This window comes from Dipodomys merriami, unplaced genomic scaffold, assembly GCF_024711535.1.
Source record: "Dipodomys merriami isolate MVZ:Mamm:240054 unplaced genomic scaffold, mDipMer1.0.p SCAF_34, whole genome shotgun sequence".
In the NCBI taxonomy this organism is placed as follows: Eukaryota; Metazoa; Chordata; class Mammalia; order Rodentia; family Heteromyidae; genus Dipodomys; species Dipodomys merriami.
Genome location: NW_027204937.1, coordinates 4124759 through 4145947, shown reverse-complemented (window position 1 = coordinate 4145947; position 21189 = coordinate 4124759). Strand labels below are relative to the sequence as shown.

General features: G+C 44.2%; 1 protein-coding gene and 1 long non-coding RNA gene across 2 annotated transcripts in view; one reads left to right on the top strand and one right to left on the bottom strand.

Annotated features, from left to right (window-relative positions):
* Window positions 1-779: 779 nt before the first annotated feature.
* On the top strand, window positions 780-3504 carry Jun (Jun proto-oncogene, AP-1 transcription factor subunit). The gene is made up of 2 exons (XM_069987158.1): window positions 780-1574; window positions 1695-3504. Exon 2 carries the CDS (start codon window positions 1779-1781, stop codon window positions 2784-2786), a length of 1008 nt encoding a protein of 335 aa, XP_069843259.1. The 5' UTR covers window positions 780-1574; window positions 1695-1778; the 3' UTR covers window positions 2787-3504.
* Window positions 3505-10507: 7003 nt separating this feature from the next.
* The window catches only part of LOC138803233 (uncharacterized), a 58627-nt gene continuing 47945 nt past the window's right edge, over window positions 10508-21189 (bottom strand). Inside the window, exon 4 of the long non-coding RNA XR_011364917.1 lies at window positions 10508-11089. This is a non-coding gene — a long non-coding RNA (uncharacterized lncRNA). The remainder of the gene's footprint in view (window positions 11090-21189) is intronic.

Sequence of the window (21189 nt, the reverse complement as noted above, 5' to 3'; positions counted from 1 at the left end):
GCCTCAGTTTCCAAATTTTCCCATCACTCGGCGGCTTCCGGGATTGGCCACACGGCCGCGTGGACTCTGGACCAAGAGACCAACTTTTCGCGCGTCCTCCATGTGGGGGGGGGGGCTGTCTCCCAAGACTGTCCCCCAAACTTGGGCTCACTCTGGCGCCCGCCCCCTTCTCCGGACCTCCCGAGCCACCTTAAACGCGGTGCGCCCGCCCCCCCCCGGAAGTGCGGGGGGGCGCGGACCCAGCTCCCACCTCCCCGCTCCAGGCGCGGAAGACCCCGAGTCCACTCCGGGCCCGCGCCCTCTGCCCCCGGCCTCCCGGGATTGGGGGGGGGTCCCCAAGTCCCTGCAACCGCGCGTCTCGAACTCGATCCCACCCTGGGCAGACACGCCGAGCGGCCGATCGCTCGCGACAGCCGCCGTCACTCGATAGACAAACCCCAAGACGTCAGCCCACAATGCACCGGGCGGGCCGGGAAAGACGCGCGGGGAGGGGACGGTGGCGGGGGGGGGGTGCGAGGGGGGGTGCGAGGGGCTTGAGCGGCGCGCGGGAGGGGGAGGGCGAGGAGGAGAAAAAAGGGCCCGACTGTGGGAGGGCAGCGGAGCATTACCTCATCCCGTGAGCCTCTGCGGGCCGGGAGAAGAATCTTCTAGGGTGGGGTCTCCATGGCGACGGGTGGGCCCGCCCCCCAGAGAGCGACGCGAGCCAATGGGAAGGCCTTGGGGTGACATCATGGGCTATTTTTAGGGGTTGACTGGTAGCAGATAAGTGTTGAGCTCGGGCTGGTTAAGGGCTCAGAGTTGCACTGAGTGTGGTTGAGTCGGCGAGGCGGGAGTGGAGGTGCGCGGACTCAGGCAGGCAGACAGACAGACAGACTCAGCCAGGAAGGCGGTGGAGTCCGACCTGCCCATCTGCCTTGCCTTGCCTTTTTCTCCTCGACTGCTGAGAGCCGGCGCCTTTGGCTCCCGCGCTGGTGTTTGGGGGAGCGCCTGAGGATCCCCTGCTCCTGCGACCCGCGGAGGACAGCCCCGCCGGCCGAGCGCCCGCGGACAGCGCGGAGAGCCCCCGACGGGCCGGTGCGGAGACACCGCCGAGCGGCTGCGGCCGTCAGCAACTTCCCCGACCCGGAGGCACCGGGGCGAGGGGACAAGTGGCTCCGGGTCCCGGAGCGAACTTTTGCTCCGCCTTGTCTCCGGCGGCGCTCGAGAGAAGGCAGCCGCGAGCGGCCGAGGGGGAGGCGAGACCCGAGCTCGGCGTGGCGCGCACCGGTTGCTGAACTTGGGCGAGCGCGAGCCGCGGTCGCCGCGCGTCCCCCTCCCCCTTGCAGCGGAGGAGGGGACCGACGTCCGAGTCCCGGGGCGGGGGGGGGGGAGCGGCCGAGACCCGCCGCCGGCCGTCACCGCGGGGGGCTCGGCGCCCAGCAGCGCCGCGGGAGAGCCGCCGTCGCCGGGGAAGGCGCGATCGTCCGCGGGCTCCCGAGGATCCGGAGCGAACCCCGGAGCGCTCAGTGAGTGACCGCGACTTTTCAAAGCCCGGCCGCGCGCGCGCGCGAGCGAGCCAGCCAGCGAGCGGACAAGTAAGAGTGCGGGCGGCGTCTTAACCCTGTGCTCCCCGGGGCGAGCTGGGCCGGCGGGCGCGGGAAGGGGGAGGCCAGCCCGCGGGAGCGCGCGCGCTCAGACAAACTTTCCTGCCGAAGGAACCCGGGACCAGCGCGCTGTGGGGGCCCCGAAACTTCTGCCCACCGCCCAGGCTAACCCCGCGTGAAGTCACGGACTGTTCTATGACTGCAAAGATGGAAACGACCTTCTACGACGATGCCCTCAACGCCTCGTTCCTCCAGTCCGAGAGCGGCGCCTACGGCTACAGTAACCCCAAGATCCTGAAACAGAGCATGACCCTGAACCTGGCCGACCCCGTGGGCAGCCTGAAGCCGCACCTCCGGGCCAAGAACTCGGACCTGCTCACCTCGCCCGACGTGGGTCTGCTCAAGTTGGCGTCGCCCGAGCTGGAGCGCCTGATCATCCAATCCAGCAACGGGCACATCACCACCACGCCGACCCCCACCCAGTTCCTGTGCCCCAAGAACGTGACGGATGAGCAGGAAGGCTTCGCCGAGGGCTTCGTGCGCGCGCTGGCCGAACTGCACAGCCAGAACACGCTGCCCAGCGTCACGTCGGCGGCCCAGCCGGTCAGCGGGGCGGGCATGGTGGCCCCCGCGGTGGCCTCGGTGGCGGGCGGCAGCGGCAGCGGCGCTTTCGGCGCCGGCCTGCACAGCGAGCCGCCGGTCTACGCCAACCTCAGCAACTTCAATCCCGGCGCGCTGAGCGGCGGCGGCGGGGCGCCCTCCTACGGCGCGGCGGGCCTGGCCTTTCCCGCGCAGCCCCAGCAGCAGCCCCCGCCGCCGCAGCCGCAGCCGCACCACCTGCCCCAGCAGATCCCCGTGCAGCATCCGCGGCTGCAAGCCCTGAAGGAGGAGCCGCAGACGGTGCCCGAGATGCCCGGCGAGACGCCGCCCCTGTCCCCCATCGACATGGAGTCCCAGGAGCGGATCAAAGCGGAGAGGAAACGCATGAGGAACCGCATCGCCGCCTCCAAGTGCCGGAAAAGGAAGCTGGAGAGGATCGCCCGGCTGGAGGAAAAAGTGAAAACCTTGAAAGCGCAGAACTCGGAGCTGGCGTCCACGGCCAACATGCTCAGGGAACAGGTGGCACAGCTTAAACAGAAAGTCATGAACCACGTTAACAGCGGGTGCCAGCTCATGCTAACGCAGCAGTTGCAAACGTTTTGAGGAGAGACTATCGGGACTTAGAGACAACGGAGAGCAAGTAATAACAGAGACAGATTTGAGAACTTGACAGGTTGCGCCAGAGAGAGAGAGTGAGAGAGAGATAAGGGAGAGAGAGGTGTCCGAGGACTAAAGCCAAGGGTATCCAAGTTGGACTGGGCTGCGTCCTGACGGCGCCCCCAGTGTGCACGAGTGGGAAGGACTTGGCGCGCCTTGCCTGGGCACGCGGCCAGGGAGCTGCCGCCTGCGGGCTGCCCCGCTTTGCGGACGGGCAGTCCCCCGAGCGCGGGCGCGCGGGCGCCCGAGCAGAAAGATTGACTTTAACATTGACCAAGAACTGCATGGACCTAACATTCGATCTCATTCAGTATTAAAGGGGGGCGGGGGGTTCAAACTGCAATAGAGACTGTAGATTGCTTCTGTAGTACTCCTTAAGAACACAAAGCGGGGAGGGTGGGGAGGGGGAGGCTGGAGGGAGGTGTATGAGGGCGAGGCTGCTGCGCCCACCAATGAACTCCTGGCCTGCCTCGTCAACGGTGTATGTACATATACATATTTTTTTTAATTTGATGAAAGCTGATTACTGTCAATAAACAGCTTCCTGCCTTTGTAAGTTATTTCATGTTTGTTTGTTTGGGTGTCCTGCCCAGTGTTGTTTGTAAATAAGAGATTTGGAGCACTCTGAGTTTACCATTTGTAATAAAGTATATAATTTTTTTTATGTTTTGTTTCTGAGAATTCCGGAAAGGATATTTAAGAAAATAAAATATTGAAAAGTACCCCCCCCCCAAAAAAAAACCTCTTTGCTGCATTATCTATAGATAAAATTATGTTAGATTTCAACAGAGTTGCAAGGGTTGAGTGTCAATTATGGCAGTGCCTCATGCTATCATGCAGTAAGAACTCTATTCTCCCTTAGGCTTTAGAAATAAATGCATCTGATGTTATCATAAGGTTATCCACCTCCCTTCCCCAGTTAACTGCACTGAATGCTTGGCATAAGATAGTATGGTGTTTCAGTAGGCTGGAGGGGGGAGGGGCAGTGGTGAGGGGCAGTCTGCTGGGGAATCAAACACTTCAAAGTTTTGGATTGTATCAAGTGGCATGTGCTGTGACCATTTGTAATGTTAGTAGAGATTTAACAGTAGCTGCTTATTCTCAAAGCAGGGACTCATGGCAAGTTTCACAAAAGATGTATCCTTCCAATTTGGAATTTTCACTTTGACAATTCTTAGATAAAAATGATGACCTTTGCTTATGAATATAACAGCATTCTTGTTACAATAAATGTATTCAAACATGAAAAACAAATCTTGAATTCCTTTCCCTTTACTTCTCTTTCTTTCCCAAGCTGTATACTGAAGCTTTTCAGTTTCTGGGGCTAACATTACCACACTCTGGATTTTCACAGTAATTAAGAAGCAAATAATTTATGAAGAGTCGAACTAGAACATTCTCCCAATATCTATCTATGTATCTGTCTGTCTGTCTGTATGTCTATCCATATCTATGTTCCCTCTTCCACCTCTAAATTAGATGACCTATGCTTTATGAAAATCTATATTTATTTCTAAAATAATCTGGCTTAAGTAATTATTATAGAATCAGTCTGGGAAGATGCCAATCTGGAAAAGATTCACAGGAGAAACCATGAACACCAGCACAACAATTACATGTGTAAATCAAACCTCAGCTGGGGAAATGGCAAACTTCCATTCCATCTACAAATACAACTTAGATCAACAAGCAGTACTCAATAGGGGAAACAATTTTTGCTTGGTTGATGTTTCATCCCAAGAGCTACTGTGATTATCAAGCAGCAAAAGCAATTTGATATCCAGGAATACTTCCCAAGCCACTAATTGAGGCAAGGTTGTTTGCTCATTAGCAGTGAGTGCTCTAGCACCCAACAGGTCCAAGAGTGCTAATATCCTGCCTGTGGCTGTAAACCCAAGTGCACAAAGGGTTTCTCCTTGGGAGTGCAAGAGATTGGACAGCCTTGTTAGGTATCAGATGCACTCTGTTGTAATAACACTTCTTGAACAAAGGGTTACTGGGAGCAGAGCCCAGTTTGCCAAACAGTGAATTTGCTGATGTCAGCAATCCGGGAAGGTGAGTTGATTTTGACCATATGTAGAAATAAGTCAGCAGAGGGACAATAAAGCACTTTAGGGTGGGGCTCTGTGGAAGCTAAACAAGAGCCAACTAGAAAAAATAAGCAGGCTGGGGAATTAATTACCTGGAAAGGTACACTAAGCCCAGACAACAGAGTTGCACAGAAAAGCCATACTACTCCCCAGTTTGCACCCAATGCCTAAAAAAGAAAAAGGAAGAAATAAAATATATTTAGGTTTATCCTTATACTTGAATCTTTGACCTAACATTCTAAATGCATATATCTAAAATTCTAACCTAGAGGGGTGGAAATATAAATAATTGAAGTAGGGAAGAGATTATAATATCCTATAAACTTTGGGAACAAAATCAACTATTTACTTATAGACTCAATGCTTAATCTATTATGTACTAATGAGTTATTCATCTTAAGTAACACTCAGAGTTAGGATGAGGCTCACAGCATGTAACATTATTAATCCTCTTTCAATTTGTTGTATATAGTCATATAATAATTCAATCATGGATTCTTTTTTATGTGTTTGCCTGTACTGGGGTTTGAACTCAGGGCCTCACACTTTCTTGGCTCTTTTTTGCTCAAGGCTGATGCTCTACCTCTTGAGCCACATCTCTACTTTTTGACCTTGATCCTCAGATCTCAGCCTCCTGAGTAGATAGGATTACTAGTGTGAGCCACCAGTGCCCAACTCCATTATGAATGCTTGAACTCTTGGGACAGAGGTTTCATGGAAAGAGATAGTGGCTTTGTGTATGTGTGTGTGTGCCAGACCTGGGACTTGAACTGTCCCGAGCTTTTGTACCCAAGGTAACACCACCACTTGAGCCACAGTTCCACTTCTGGCTTTTTTTCCCCTGGTGGTTAGTTAGAGAGATGAATCTCGTGGACTTTCCTGCCCAGGATGTCTTTGAATCGCAATCCTCAGATCTCAGCCTCCTGAATGACTTTTATTTGACCTTCCCAGAGCTCTATGACTAGAGATGTTTAATAAGCCTTGAACTTAATGGCTACATGTTTATAATAACTATACTTTTGTATAAATCTGAATCCCATGACCTTTGACTCTTCTAAGCTCCTGCTTACATCCCTCTGCCTGGACCATCTTTCCTTTTGCTTCAAATGATGGATTTTACCCATTCTTTAAGGCTTGATTGGCATAGTACCTACTCTGAAATTTTTCCCTCTGAGCATCAAAACATTTCCTTAAAACTTCTGTGACAGCACTTTAAAATTTGTGAATATGGGCTGGGAAGGTGGCTCAGTGGTATAATGCTTGCCTCGCGTGCATGAAGCCCTGGGTTCGAGTCCTCAGCACCACATAAACAGAAAAAGCTGAAAGTGGCTCAAGTGGTAGAACACTAGCCTTGAGCTGAAGAGCTAAGGCAGTGCCAGGCCCAGACTTCAAGCCCCATGACCGACAATAAAAATTGTGAATATCTATGCCTACTTATTTGGCTAGAACCCTGTGCTATTCATCAAAGGATCCTCACACTCCTAGTATAGTGCCTGGCACATACATAGAAGATATTCGTGAAATGAATTTTTGATAACTGAGCAAGTGAACTTAAATTCTCCTCCAACATAATTGCAAAAAATATACATATACTTTATCCATTTTTTAGTGTACAATTCCAGATGACTTGAACACACATGCACACACATACACCCCTCAAAGTTACACCTGGCCAATCACCAAAGTTTTCCACCTAGTTCTCTATGAGCATTCTTCAAGGAATTAAGCTGTTAACACATTCATAACTCTAAGTCACACATAGCATCCCTTTCTGCCTCCACTAATGCAAATGAGCATCTTATATAAAATGAGTCTGCCCAAAACATTAGGCTTGGAGGTGGAGATGGGGAAGGAAACATGCATGTCGTTCAGTAGGCACACAAAAAAATGTAGCTCCAGATGTGACCGTTAAAAACAACCAGCTCCCTTGTTAATGACAAAGGCACTTTCTGTTTGTATATGTATACATGTATTTCAGAAATCTAGATGTTTATACTAAAGGTTTGCTTGCTGACACAGAGTTCATATTAAACCATCTGTTATGTATATTCCTTTATAGTTAGAGAAGAAGTACATTAGTTAACACCAAGAGGGAAAACAACACTTTCCAGCTCACCATAGTTCTGGCCTCCACTACTCACTTCCACATGAGCCAAGCAAGGTCTCATGGAAGAGGGGAAGAGGATCAAATGCTGAAACTGATGCTGAAGCGAGGTGTTCTGTCCTCAATCTGGAAAACAGATTTAATTTGGTTTGGGGCTTGTGGACATCCCCAAAGAGGGCATTTCCCTGGGTCTCTTCAAGGCCCTCTGTGAGGTTATAGGGATGCAATGATGAGCAAAACATCATCTCTATACACAAGGAACTCACAGTCTTGTGTGAGAGAGTATGGAGAGGAGGCAGACACTCATCTAATGGTAAACAACACATGCTATTAGAAAGAGGTGCTAGGTGAGTGGAGAAGAGACCATTAAAAGGAAAAAGTCTGTGGGAAAGAGTGGTATTTGAGCTGATCCAGTAGAACTCTCCAGGCAGAAATGATGGGACAGGACCTTGGTTGCTAAGCATAGATGCATGGGGGAAAAAAAGAATATTTATGGTTTTGTAAGCTGCCTGGAGAGGCTGGGAAGGTATGAGGAGGAAAATAGAAATGATGAGGCAGTGCTGAGGCTCAGGTTGTACAGTGACATCTATTCATCTCTTATTTTATTGGTGATGGAGAAATGCAGAGAGACTCATAGAAGAGCAGGAACACTGACACTCAATTTAGGAAGGATGCGTACTGCAATGACAGGTGAGAAGAAGGCTTTATAAAGGGAGTAATAACAGAAAAGAGATTTGGATTCTACTTAGGATGCCTATGGCTTAAAAGTAGTCCTAGAGTTTGGGGAGAAATGGAAAAAAGATAACTTGCTCCAAACTATACCATACTGCATTTCTTCTCACATGACTTTCTGGAAAATTAGGCCTAAATAAGAATATAGGGAAACGCATTTTCCACCTATGCTACATGTCACACACTTAGGTTTTCCTCTCCCTTGTGTCAATTTGACATTCTGAAGGAAAACCATCTTATAATTTCAGTGTCAGGAAGCTCAAATAGACAAATGTGAAAAGTAGCTCTATAACTGGCTAGACCAGGCCTCTCAGAGGGTGAGAGTTCAGAATTGGTCCTGTAAGACCCAAATCTGATTTTGTCTAGTCATCCAGAATGCATTAAGCCCAGTTAGATTCATTAACCTAGACTATACCAATTCTGATATGGATTTTTTTTATTAATGTTGGTGGAATTGAGTAATACCACTTATCTTCTCCAATAACTAATAGTAAATGTCTGTTTTGTGCCATGTACTAATAAAACAATCAAGTGTGAAATTGACAGGAGACCCTCATAGAGTGTATCATATAGAAAGAGAGCTAGCAAATGAAAAAACATACAAAGTGTATGGTTGCACACTGAGAAGTGCAATATTGAACTGGACAGTAGCAGAGATACAATCTAAACAGCGTGAGGAGAAGAGAAGGCCATCCAGGGGGAACTACTTGTGCTGAAGATTCTTGGGGGGACTAAGTGTTCAGGTAGACAGCATGAGAGGAGGGTTAGGGAATCTCAAGTAGAGGTCAACTTGGGAAAGACTGGTTAGGACCTGCAGACTCATTCTAAGAGGAATGTTAAGAACAATGAGATTTGTACTCACCAATTTAAAAAAAAGTTCGGTTAGACTGTATTTTCACTACTATTCTGGATACTTGCTAATAGGAGGTATGTTTTACAGTAGAGGAAGCCAAGGCTTCCAGTAAAGTTTAAGTGCCTCTGTTGAGATCACACATCCAATAACTGGTGGGACCATGATTCAGCCATCAGACAACCAGCAACCATATTCTTTTGCTATATTGTTCCAGGAACCAGATACCCTGATGACCTCGGCTCTCTCACCCAGAACATGCCTTTCCTCTACTTGTACATCTAGGACCCTGAGGAACTGAATTAGTCATCAGAAGGTCCTTTGATGTACACAGCATCTGAGCAAAGGTAATCAGATATTCTCCAAGGATATCTGGTCCACGCTGCAGCAATGTCTAATGAACTCTGCTTGCCCTTCTGCACACCACCCCCCACTCTAGAGAGAAGCAAATACACCAAGCTGAGAAGCTCTGTTTCTTGCTGTATAAACTTCCTATACGTTTGAACACTAAGATATATTGCTTGGTACTAGACTCCTTATCGCTTCTGAACATGGAGTTATCAGACCATTGATTAAGTTACTGCCTTTGTGAGTTGTAAGTACTCACTAGCCACCAGGACTGAATCTGGATATTTCTCGGCTGTCATCAGGACTGTTTATTCATCCATTCCTATTGATGTGATGTATTGACTCATGTGAGGTTTCCTGGGGAAGAACTTTGCCTGGCTTTATTTGAAATCTTACATGAAGGTGAGCAGGCCGGTGAGCTATTATATTATGGACCATTTTACTAGCTAGAATGCTTACAAGAGTCAAGAACATAGGACACAACTTAAACAAGCAATCCAGATATGAAACAGGCAAATACAGTGGTTCAATAACATCACCAACTGCCTTCTATCTTTTTTTGGGGGGGGAGTCTGGTTGTGGGGTCTGAACTCTGGGCCTGGGCGCTGTCCCTCAGCTCTTCAGCTCAAGGCTAGCACTCTACCACTTGAGCCACAACGCCACTTCCGGCTTTTTTCTTTTTGCTTATGTGGTGCTGAGGAATCGAACCCAGGGCCTCAGGCTTGCAAGACAAGCGCTCTACCACTGAGCCACCTTCCCAGCCCCCCTTCTATCTTTTTTGTTTCACCATTGCTAGTGTGTTAAGGACATTTCTTATATGGACTCAAGTTACCTGCAGCACTTCCTGGCAGCATGAGTAAATAAACAAAATAGCCACTGGCCATATTCAGATGTTTACTCTCATCTTTTTTCCTTTTATTAGCCAGATAAACCATTCCTGGTAATTTCCTGCCCTTGGCTGAAGTATACTTCCTCTTGGTGAGGAACAAGTCATATGATGTCTACATCCAGGCTCATTCCTGACAACAGAACAAGCCCACCATGCTACCCTAATCACCTACCTTTTCGAACTTGAGTGGGAAAGTGAAGCCTTCTGATTTTTGTCAGCTAATGACATTCAAACCATAATGACATATATCATATTCAAGTAGATGCCTTAAAAGTAAGTATGGGATTCACCATGCTTCCTTTCCCATGTCTTGGTAACTTTGGAAACACAGTGTTCATCAACATGAATCACTAAATAATAAGGATAGTCATCAGAGTCTTCTACCCTTACCCCCTCCCCTCATTGTACCTACTGCATATTCAGTATGAGCAAGAAAACTGAATTTGTTGTTCTGGAATACTGAGATTTGATGACTGCTTGTAATCAAGGCATTACATAGACTATCCTAACTCAAATAAGAACCAAAAGTCAGAGTAGCATCCTCAATAGGAACTAATCTGTTACACACCTGTTTTCTAATAGAAACTGACACATAACACTCATAATAAGTACAATTTACTAAACTTCTACATTGTAGCAGGAACTCCACCAGGACTTACCAGATAAATGTTACAACTATCTTTTATACATGAGAAAACAGGTTCAGATCTCATTCAAGTTCATGAAATAATTAACTAGTAGGAGCCTATTGCCAAACCTAAGTCTTTGTAACTGCAGAGAGCTTGCTTTATCCACATATGACCTTGCTCTTGAGTAGCATTACCAAGTAAATTTCTATGTCAGTTACCCTTCACAACTTGTCCGCAATATAGGCACAGTTACCATTCCATTTTGTGTATTAGGACACAGATTCAGAGAAGAAATCTAACTTTACAGATGTTACAGTGCTAGAATGACACCAGAGTGTCTGCTGTTTTCCTTATTCCTCGCTACCTTTCAGAATACACCAAGTATTGAAGCATGATGAAATTGGAGAAGAAAACTGAGGTGTGATGAGTGAGTTGTGCAGAGCTTTTGGAGTTAAGCGTTCCCATTTAAATCTTGCCTCTGTTGCTTGTTGCTGGGGACATGGAGCAGGTCTCTAGTATTGCTAAATTTCAAATCCTTCCATTGTAAAAGTGAAGCCAATCATAGCTACCACAGGATGCTATCCAGAGGATCCTTTATGGAAAGCACCTATATAGAAAAGGAAGGCAATTGTTAGTCATTTTTTCACTGTAGACTTGTCAATTAAGAAGAAATGACGGAGAGAGAGAGAGAGAGAGAGAGAGAGAGAGAGAGAGAGAGAGAGAGAGAGAGAGAGAGAGAGAGAGAGAGCACCCAAAAGAAATGAAAACATTTCCCATTAAGATTCAACAAGGTCTCTCAGGGCCTGCATCTTGGACATATAAGGGCTGGAAGGTCCTCTCTGCAGGCTGGAGAAAAGTTTTGTTTCCCCAGCTGTACTCACAGGGGAACACTCTCCAGGCACTGCATTGTGAACCTGTTTGGCTTGGCTCACAGGCCTGTCAGCACATTCAGGAAGTGAAGTCAGAAGGAGGCAGGATTTCAAACACAGCCAGCTGCACACAAATGCCCAGGCAATGAAATGCTTCTCCCAAGCAGGGTGCCTATCAGCCTGGGTTGCCCTGGTGCTGTCAAAGGAGCCCCCAAGAATGGATCTGTGCCAGAAAATAAAGAAGTAATCACCAGCAAGATGGCAAAACGGGGTACATTCAGCCCCAGCTCTGGATATGAGATAATTAACCTGAGCACTGGGAGTTTGGTGGTTAGAGGGGCTCATGCTTACTCTCTGGAATCTTGAGTCAAAGTGTGGTACAGAGCAGGGAGATAGAATGAGTTAGGAGTGTTAGGGAGGGAATAATAAATGAGAATATGGAAAGGATTCTGAGAAAAGATTCCACTACCCCCAGGTCATGTTCTCTAACAGATCTACATTTTAATCAAACTCCTAGATGACAGTGGATTGGGACTAGATATGTAATTTTTCTATACCTTAGTTTCATTAGTTATGAAATGAAGGTAGTAACACTTGGATACAATCACTAAGTAAGCTAATACATAGAAGTTACAAATGTTTCCATTGGAATTCTGTGATTACAAGTGAAAGGAAAACTTAGCAAATGTGAATTTCACTAGGCATATGATTGAAAAACTATTGGTGGAGATGGCACTAAATCTGGTTATCAATAGGGCTCTAGCATCAGTATCCTGCCATTACTCAGCTTGCTACAGGAAGAGTTAGCTTCGTCTTTAGTCTCCATGTGGTAGTGCCCAGCAGCTATGAGCTCTCTATCAGCAGATATAAGATGGGGATAGCAGTTTCTCATGTGTTTCCAAGGTTGTGCTTTATTGGTCTGCTAGGTCTTATACATGTCCTAGAACCAATCACAGTGATTGGGGGATGGGGTAGAGAGATATGCTACAGGTCAAATCACATGGCTGACATTGAAGGAGGGGGAGATCTTCAAAGAAAATTCAGGTTTTAGAAGGAAATAGATGCTGGAGAATCAAACAGAAAATGTCAATTACTAGGGTCCATCCATTGTGTAGTTAGTTATTGTTGATATCATTATCAAACTTCACAGATCAGGATGGAGAAGCCATTAGTCCTCTTTTAAAACTGCATCAGACTTCATGATCTATTCTTTGTTGTTGTCATTTTTTAATTAATTGAAAGGAATCCATGTATATTCTTTCTTGATGGAAAATGTCCAGGAAGGTTATATTAAATGCTAGAACTTACATAAAATGTTAAATTCTGTATTACTGTTATGAAGTTTATCATAAAAAATGGACTCATCTTGCTCATGTAACTGGAACCCCTCTGTACAGTATCTTTACTATATATATATATATATATATATATATATATATATATATATATGTATATATAAACTCATCCAGGCCTATCAAGGCAATTAAAGATTCTTTAGACAAGACTTTGAAATGTCAAAAGCATACTTAATAATCTACTTCCACAGTCTGTTTTTCTTTATTCCCTTGCTCATTGTATCAAATCACTATCAATGTCTGTATCAATATTTCCAATTCAATGGCTGAATAATAAAAGAGGGAGGGAGAAGAGATAAACTGTTGTCATGATTAAAGGCTAAGAAATACCAATGTACAATGAATTGCTGCTTCAACTTCTCTGTATGTGTCTTTATCTCTGTCTCTGTCTCTCTGTATCTCCACAATGAATCGAAGATCCTGACACTTGGGATCTAGTATGTCTTTAAAAGGAAAACAAAAAAATGAAAAAAAGAAAATGAAAACATAACAAGTAGACCATGGCCAGGCACTGGTAGCTCACTCCTGTAATACTAGCTACTCGGGAAGCTGAGATCTGAGGATCATGGTTCAAAGCCATCGCTGGCAGGAAAGTTCCTGAGGCTCTTATCTTCAATTAACCACCAGAAAAACAGAAGTGGAGCTGTGGCTGAGTGGTAAGCACTAGCCTTGAGCAAAAAAGCTCAGGGACAGTATCTAGGCCCTGAGTTCAAGCCCCAAGACCAAAAAAAAGATATCCAGTGTTACAGCATGTAATACCAAGCAGCTGGGTGGATATCTGCTTGAGATATATTTAGGAGAAATAAGGAAGAAAAATTCCTAGCATAGTCTTACCATCTTTGTAATGCAGAATACTGATATAGGATTGAATTGATATCATTCTCTCTCTGCCAGGGATCCACTGAACCCTGGAGGTGAGACATGATATAATACATTAGTCATCAATGCTACTATCAAAAACCAGTAGCAGTCAACATGCTAATTGCTGTGGGAGAAAAATGTTGGGAACAAGGACCACTGAAAGGAGTCCAACAATGGCTTACTTGGGATTGTATTTAAAAAAATTAGTAGGAGTTTGGTAAAATGGGGTGTTGGTGTCCAAGTAAGAGAGGGTATCAGGGACTAAAATAAGCAAGATTCAGAGTGTCTGTCAATCAAATCTCAACTCTTCACGGGCAAACTGGATGGAGCTCCTGGTCATGTATTACCAGTTAAGGAAAACAGACTTGGCACAGATTATTGCAATCAGTCTATGAAACCTAGTATTTCTGCAAAAGTGCTTCAGACAGCGTCACCAAGGTATTGTGGCAGTATTATCAGAGCATCCAGTGAGGGCAGTGAGAATCTCAGCACAGCCCGGTCACTAGTGAAGGGCCCCCCAAGGAGCCCAAAGTTACTATCCAAAGAACTAATCTGGCATGGGAGGTTGGGAGGGGAGAGCATTCAGCTCTTTGGCAAAGGCATGTATTAGAGGGAAGGAGACAGTGTCATTAGAGAGAAGGCCCCAGGGGCAGGTGTTCCAGATGATAGGCATCCACATCTAAATACAGTACCTAAACCCTCGGGTCTGCAACAACTCAAGAAGTTAGATGGCAGGGAACAAAGGAAACCTAGGCCCCTTGTGAAAGCCGTACCACTTTGTTCTTTGGGCATAAAATCTAATGACTGGCCATGAGGGACTGATGATGAATGACATTAGCTGTTTATTTATGTAACTCGTGCATATCAGACCTGTGGCAAGTGTCTTGCATTACCTTGCTTTAGTCTCACAGATCTGTTCCAGATGAGAAAACTGAGGTGGTTACAGAAAAGAAAGAGCTAAGGGTCCCAGACTCTAAAGGTCAGAAACAGGCTTTGACCTGAAAAGGAAGCTTTTTTTTTTTAATCGTTTGTGGGGCCTGAATTCTGGGCCTGGGCGCTGTCCCTCAGCTCTTCAGCTCAAGGTTAGTGCTCTACCACTTGAGCCACAGTGCCACTTCTAGCTTTTTCTGCTTATGTGGTGCTGAGGAATTGGAATTGAACCCAGGGCCTCATGCATGCAAGGCAAGTGCTGTACCACAGAGCCACCTGAAGGGGGAGCTTTTGAACACCATATCAAACCACCTCTGAAGAAGAAAAGCAAAAACATTAGACATGTAATATTCCAGTGGCTCAGCTGGTCTCAGCTACGTCCACACACAGTAGGGTTACAGTGAATGTCAATTCCTTTTCTTTAACATAGAAGGGTAAATAAAAGGCCTTTTTATTGTCTCTTTTATCTACCTCTGAACATCACACCCTTGGTGTTTCAGGTTCCATTTCAGCTTTTCACAGCAAGCAAACTCAACAATAAAACACCTTTTCCAAGCTATTCCAAGTCGGGGGGAAAACGTAGAAGTCAAGATTCTCTCTAATATATGGAATATGGCAAGGAGCGGCCACCATATGGCTGAGCTATATTTTGTGAGTAAAACAGCCTGTATTTTGAAAATAGGCCAGTAAAGTGCAGTTTTTGATTGTTTCAAGGAATTGTTTCAAGGTCTGGAGGCCAGGACTGGTTTTGGTCTGATGAGTCTGGGTCTGCAAACCTGGGTTATTCCTATGCAAGGACTTCCAGAAGCAGCACATTTGTCAGTCACAAACCTGGAACAACAACCCTTTTGAAGACTTATGTGTGAGTCTTAAGTGGGATTTGTTTTTTCATTGTGGAATCACAGTAATGAGCTCAAAACTAATGAGTTTCATTACACCACGAATCATCTGTTTGCTCAGGTGTGCGTCTGTGTGCCCTATACCCTCCTTTCTGTACAATAAATAACTAAATATTTTCAGAAGGAAAGAAATGGAATTGAAGGAATGTCACTGGTGGTGGAGTGGAAAAATGAGGAACAGAGGACACTTTTGTCTCTTTAATGTATTGTCTACATATCTCCTTAACCATTGGGTCACTCTCTACTCCTTAAAGTTAAAAAAAAAAAGTCTGCTAATGAAGTGTGGCAGGGTTTAACCCATGAATTATCAAATACATCACAACTCTTCCAGAAGTAGGGGGCACATTCTTTGGATGTGAATAGCACCAGGAGATGGCACCAGAGTGCAGAAATTATGTGCTTTCCTTCTCAGGATGTAAAGGATTAGAAAAAGTCTAGCCATTACCCTCCCAAAGACAGAGAAACGAACAAGACAGAAAGACATGAAAACAAACACAGTCACAAAATTGGGGGGGGGGGAACCCCTCTCATTTCCATTTCCTGGAGTTCATTTCAATAAGTATTATTTTATATGGTCAGGAGGTAGGACAAAGGGCAAACACATGCCGCAGTAATACTAGACACTAGGCTGAACTTGAACTATATAACTTGTATGTGCAGATGGGAGGGAAAAACTGGGAGAGAACAAAGGAAGAGGTGACCTTGTTCAAAACAAAAGTACTCTCTCTCTCTGACTTATGTAACTGTAATGCCTCTGTACATTACCCTTAAAATACAATAAATAAATAAATAAAGTATTACAATAAAGCAGGAAAAAACGATTTTAAAAAACCCAGCCAACCAATTCAACCAAAGTGTCAGCCTTGACCAAGTAGAAACACATTTTTTGTTGTTGTTTTAACAGAATGGGAAAATGTATGCACTAGAAATGCCCTTGCTCTACCAGAGGAGGCCAGGAAGTGAGTACCAGATGCTGTTTACCAGCCAGCTCCTATTTCAGAAACGGAGAATAGAGAATGAGATCCAGCGGGTAGGGAGGCCTTGGGAACTAGCACTGATTTTCCAAGAAGCCCAAGCTGTGATGGCTCTAAGGAGGTCTTGGCTGAGGGAATTCACTGGATAGTAAGATGAGGAAGATTTGCTTTGTTGCAATAAACTCAGCTGCCTTACCAGGGGTACCAGCTTGGTGTACAGGAGAAGATGCATAGTTCCAGACTTGGGCAGAACTGAATTAGAATCCGAGATGTGTGACTTTCAGCAAGTTTCTTACCATACTTGAACAACAGTTGAGTCATCCATGAGATAGATGTACAAGTTGTAATGGAGAAAAGAAGAATCTTCAGCAACTTTTCCAATCCAGTTGCTAAAACCCATTCATGCATGAATCAGGACCACTCCAGATGGGAAAAAGAATCATTTTCTCCTGTGTCACCACAATGTCTCTGCATACTGATTCTTGATGGGCTTATCACCCTTTTTGCATCCAATTTATTTTTTCAAGCATTAAATTAGATACTCTTTTAAAGTAAGAGCTAAAAGTTCTTTGTAAAGTTTTATTCCCATCCCCTGCACCTATCACTCTGAAATATAAGAATTGTTGAATACATGAGTTTTTCGTATAAACAAGTTATTCTAATCCAATAATCCAAATGATTCAAACACAGTATTATGGACATACATATCTCACTTTTTGTCTCCACTGTACTCAACAAGAAAATAATTCTGTACAAATCCAATGGAGAATTGAATTCTGAGGTTTTGTTTTAGCCAGAGACAAAATAGGAGCCAGATGCTAAAAAGCCATTTTCAGTAATGCTCCACTCAACCAGCCAAAACTCTAAATAAATTCTAAGATGGAATTACAGCATTAGAAGCAATTTTGTGATTTTTGTGTCATAACTTGGGGCTTTCTTATCTATGAAGGGCAAGGATTTAAAAAAAAGAGAGGAAAAGAAGGAAAGATTTGGATTGAAGCAAATGACCAGAGCCCCACAGGGTCAAGAGGCCAAGTAATGGTAGGTAAAGAAGCCATTGAGCTTGGCTATTATGAGTTAGAGAAACTTGATCACTTGGTAGTTCTCTAATTGGGGCAAGTTATGTAATTGCTGATAATCTCTTTAAAAATAGACTTTATTGTTCAGGCACAGTTATCTGTGTTGTAGAAACAAATACATAAAATTATCTGTGATTTAACAAAAGTTAATTTCTCATTCACCTAAAGTGTCATCCAACGGCAGGTCTGTGGGAGCTCTTCTACATCCAATGACTTAAGGATCCGGTCCTTCTGTGTTGTGGTATTGCTTTATATCATGTGACTTCCAGAAAAGTTGTGCCAGAAAAGAGCTCAGGAGATGGTATGTTGACTTTCAAGTGCCTCAGTTAAAAAAAATTGATGTGTTTCCTTAGAGCCTATTGGACATGAATATTAGAAACATGGCCCAATCCACCTGGAAAAGAGACTAGGAATTGAGAGGCACCTAGATTTTTAGGGAATATTAAATATGTTTGCACCATGGGATAATAATCAAGCCTAGTTGGACCATTAAGAATCCAATTTCTCAGGAGGGGAAGGGAAAAAACATTGTAACAATGAGATGTACAAGACATTATGTCGAAAAACAAACCTTACAACTTTGGCGGGGGGGGGGGGGCGGGAGATGGGAGGACAGGGATGGTAAGGGGAAACAAAGGAGGAGAGGCAACAATGCTTGATAAGAAATGTACTCATTACCTTGCTCATGTAATTGTAACCCCTCTGCATGGTATTTTCACATTAAAAATCTTACAAAAAATAAAAATAAATAAAAAAGAATCAATTTCTCTTGGATTTTCAGCTCTACAGACCCTTTTTTGCTGACTATCACTCTTTCCATTTCTGTAGTGCTACCTGACCTCTTTATGTGGTGTCTGCTACCAATCTCAGTACTCTGCCTACTACTGCTCTTCCATTTCTTGACACAGTGCATATTTACTGCCTTCCCACAGACCAGATGTTGCTTTTCATGATAGGAATACAGCGGAGAGTAAGACAGGCAAGCTATGTTTTATAAAGTCTACATGGCACTTGGAGACTTCCCTTCTTGGAATGCTACCATTTAGGTAGTTTCTCAGCCTGGTCGTCAGACATCTTCTCTGTTAGCCTGTGTACAAGTTGCTTGCTATCTTGAAGACAGTAAAAAGGATCAGTCATAAAAACACAGATATATATGGGATGACTATAGTTCTACTTAGTAGAAAACCAAAGTCTTCAGATCTTGCACAGACATGGCTAAGTCTGTGCATAGTAAGTCTGAGCCATTAGTAGTTTCATTCAAAAGCTACTAGAAAATAGAAATTAACAAGGGAGATCAATCGTATGATTCTAAGTTAGGAAATAGAAAAATGAGTAATTGTTTTTGTCTGGATTCTAACTTAAACAGAAGAGGTTTCCTGACATGGGTCATCAGAGGCAAGATACAAGTTTTCAGAAAGGACCGTCAGAGAGAATGGTCCTTGATCATATTTTTTGTGTTGTTTTTTCTATCCTCAACAGAGAAATTTGTATAAAAGAGGGACCTGTGATGTTGGTTCTATTTCTACCTCTCCAATTTCACAGCTCAGTTGATACTATGTAAGTAACGAAACCTGGTAGTTTTGCTTAAACACACACACACACACACAAACACACACACACACACACACACACACACACACACACACACGGCATGACTGCCATTCTACTCTAGGTAACTCTCATTTTCAAACCTGTGGATCATTTCATAAGAAAACACAAGAATATTTTGTTCTTTCAAGATTTAAGATTGAATATTTTCCTTCCTCCTGGAGAAAAAGATGACTGCTGTTCTAGCTCTAATATCTACAATAAGTTTGATACCCACATTGAGGTTAGAAATGGGACTGATGGAAATAATAATTACAGGAGGGTTGACTATCTACTAATACATATATTCTATTTTGTATTTTTAAAATCTAATCTATATTTTAATTAAAATGTAACAGCCTTCTTAAAAAAAACAGTAATCTATTTACACAATTCATCTACTTTCCTTATCTTTCTGCCTAGAACACGGATGTCTTCATTTTAGATCACGGATGGTGCCGTTTTGGACCGTAAGATTGAAATGAAAGGGATGATAGAACAGTGCACTGGTAACTACGATATAAGGTCATTATATTAAACTTGGTGTATATTATTCTGAATTTCTATGTCATAGAGTATTAACCCGCTTTTATTTGTAACTTTTCTGTAGCACCCTAGTTTAATTCTGACTCCCAATGGTTATATAACCAATTATCAATGAAACCCTAACTCTAACTCAATTCGAGTGCCCAAACTAGTGAGACAAGATAGCATCTAGAATGCAGAATTTAAGGAGGTATTTGCTCTGAAGGTCATGCAAGTGATTTCTGTGTATGTTTGTATGACACTAAGATGAGGTGCCTCCTTAAATTGTGTACCCTAGGCACACACTTAAATCTCTGCTCTGCTCTGCTGAGTAGGACTCCAGCTCTTTCAGCCATGTCACACTGACAGGCTATGGGCAAAGACTGAATAACCTATTGGTATGTCCTCAGCATGAAAAGCAACTAGCCTGGGTAAGAAATGTTCGCTTCAATATTGAACATGAGATATAAGAGTCAAAAACTTGTTAAAGTCTCCACTCCATGGCACCCTGCTATGTTGAGAGCTCTTCTTCTTTCTCATTAGCTGGCATGGGAGAGAAAAGCCCTTCTGGAATAGCTCACCCTCCCATCTATTTCCCAAGCAGGCAGTCTTGTTGATGTATCATTTCTCCCAGATGAATCATTTGTAGCAAGAGTGCAGCTTCCACTTATCCATGAGAAATGTTCAAAACAATCTTTTCTATTCTGTATAACCTCTCTGAGTAACAATAGATATTCAAAATAAAAACTGCTATTTGTCAGCCTCTCAAAAGTCAAGGCACAAGGGAAAGTAACGATGTGCCATCAAAACTGACTTTGAAAGAAAAAACAAACCCTCTCTATGAGCAGTTTTTTTTTTGAGTCCCTACACCCACCTTCAAAACTAGAAGAGTCTTTCTTTTGTTTTTGATTTAAGAAACATGAAACTTACTGAGATGAGTGTAGCGTCATGGGGGAGAGGGGGGAGTAGGAGGATGGTTTGGTAGCCTGGGCTTAATTCCCACTTGTATTTTAAACATCAGAGCATCAAATGAAAGGTTAAGGGGAGGCATGGTTATTTCTCCTTACTGTTTATTTAATATGCTAAGTTTATGTTATAGTACTCAAACAATTTCCAAAGAAATAATTTTTCTACGGGTCTCTGCCAAACTCTCTGGAACCCACAAAGGGTAGAGCAGTTCTAGAGCCTGGAAGGGGGGAGGGCGGGGTCAGAATGTCAGAATCTGATCAGTGTCATCATATTAAGCCTCACACTTCAAGGTCAGTGTTTTCTGGAGCTTAAAAGAAGAGATTAACTTGTCCATAGCAAAGAAATGGCAAGCTGAGATCCAAATCTAGCAGAATAAAGTTAATGGAGAGAAAATGGAAATTGTGTGCCTTTCAGGATTTGTGATTTCTTGTTAGAGGAAAAGACAGCATTGATATGTGGAGCTGAGAACCCAGGGGTCTAGTCCTAGTGTGGAAACTCAAGGACAAAGCATTCCATTGCCCTGGGCCTAGAATTCTGCACCATGTATTGAGCTGATAGAGCTAGATGGTTGTTAAGGCACTTCTGCTGACAACCTGAGTTTCCATGTCTACTTTCATCAAAGGCATCCAACAAGAGAATCAAAGCAACAGGAAGGGTGA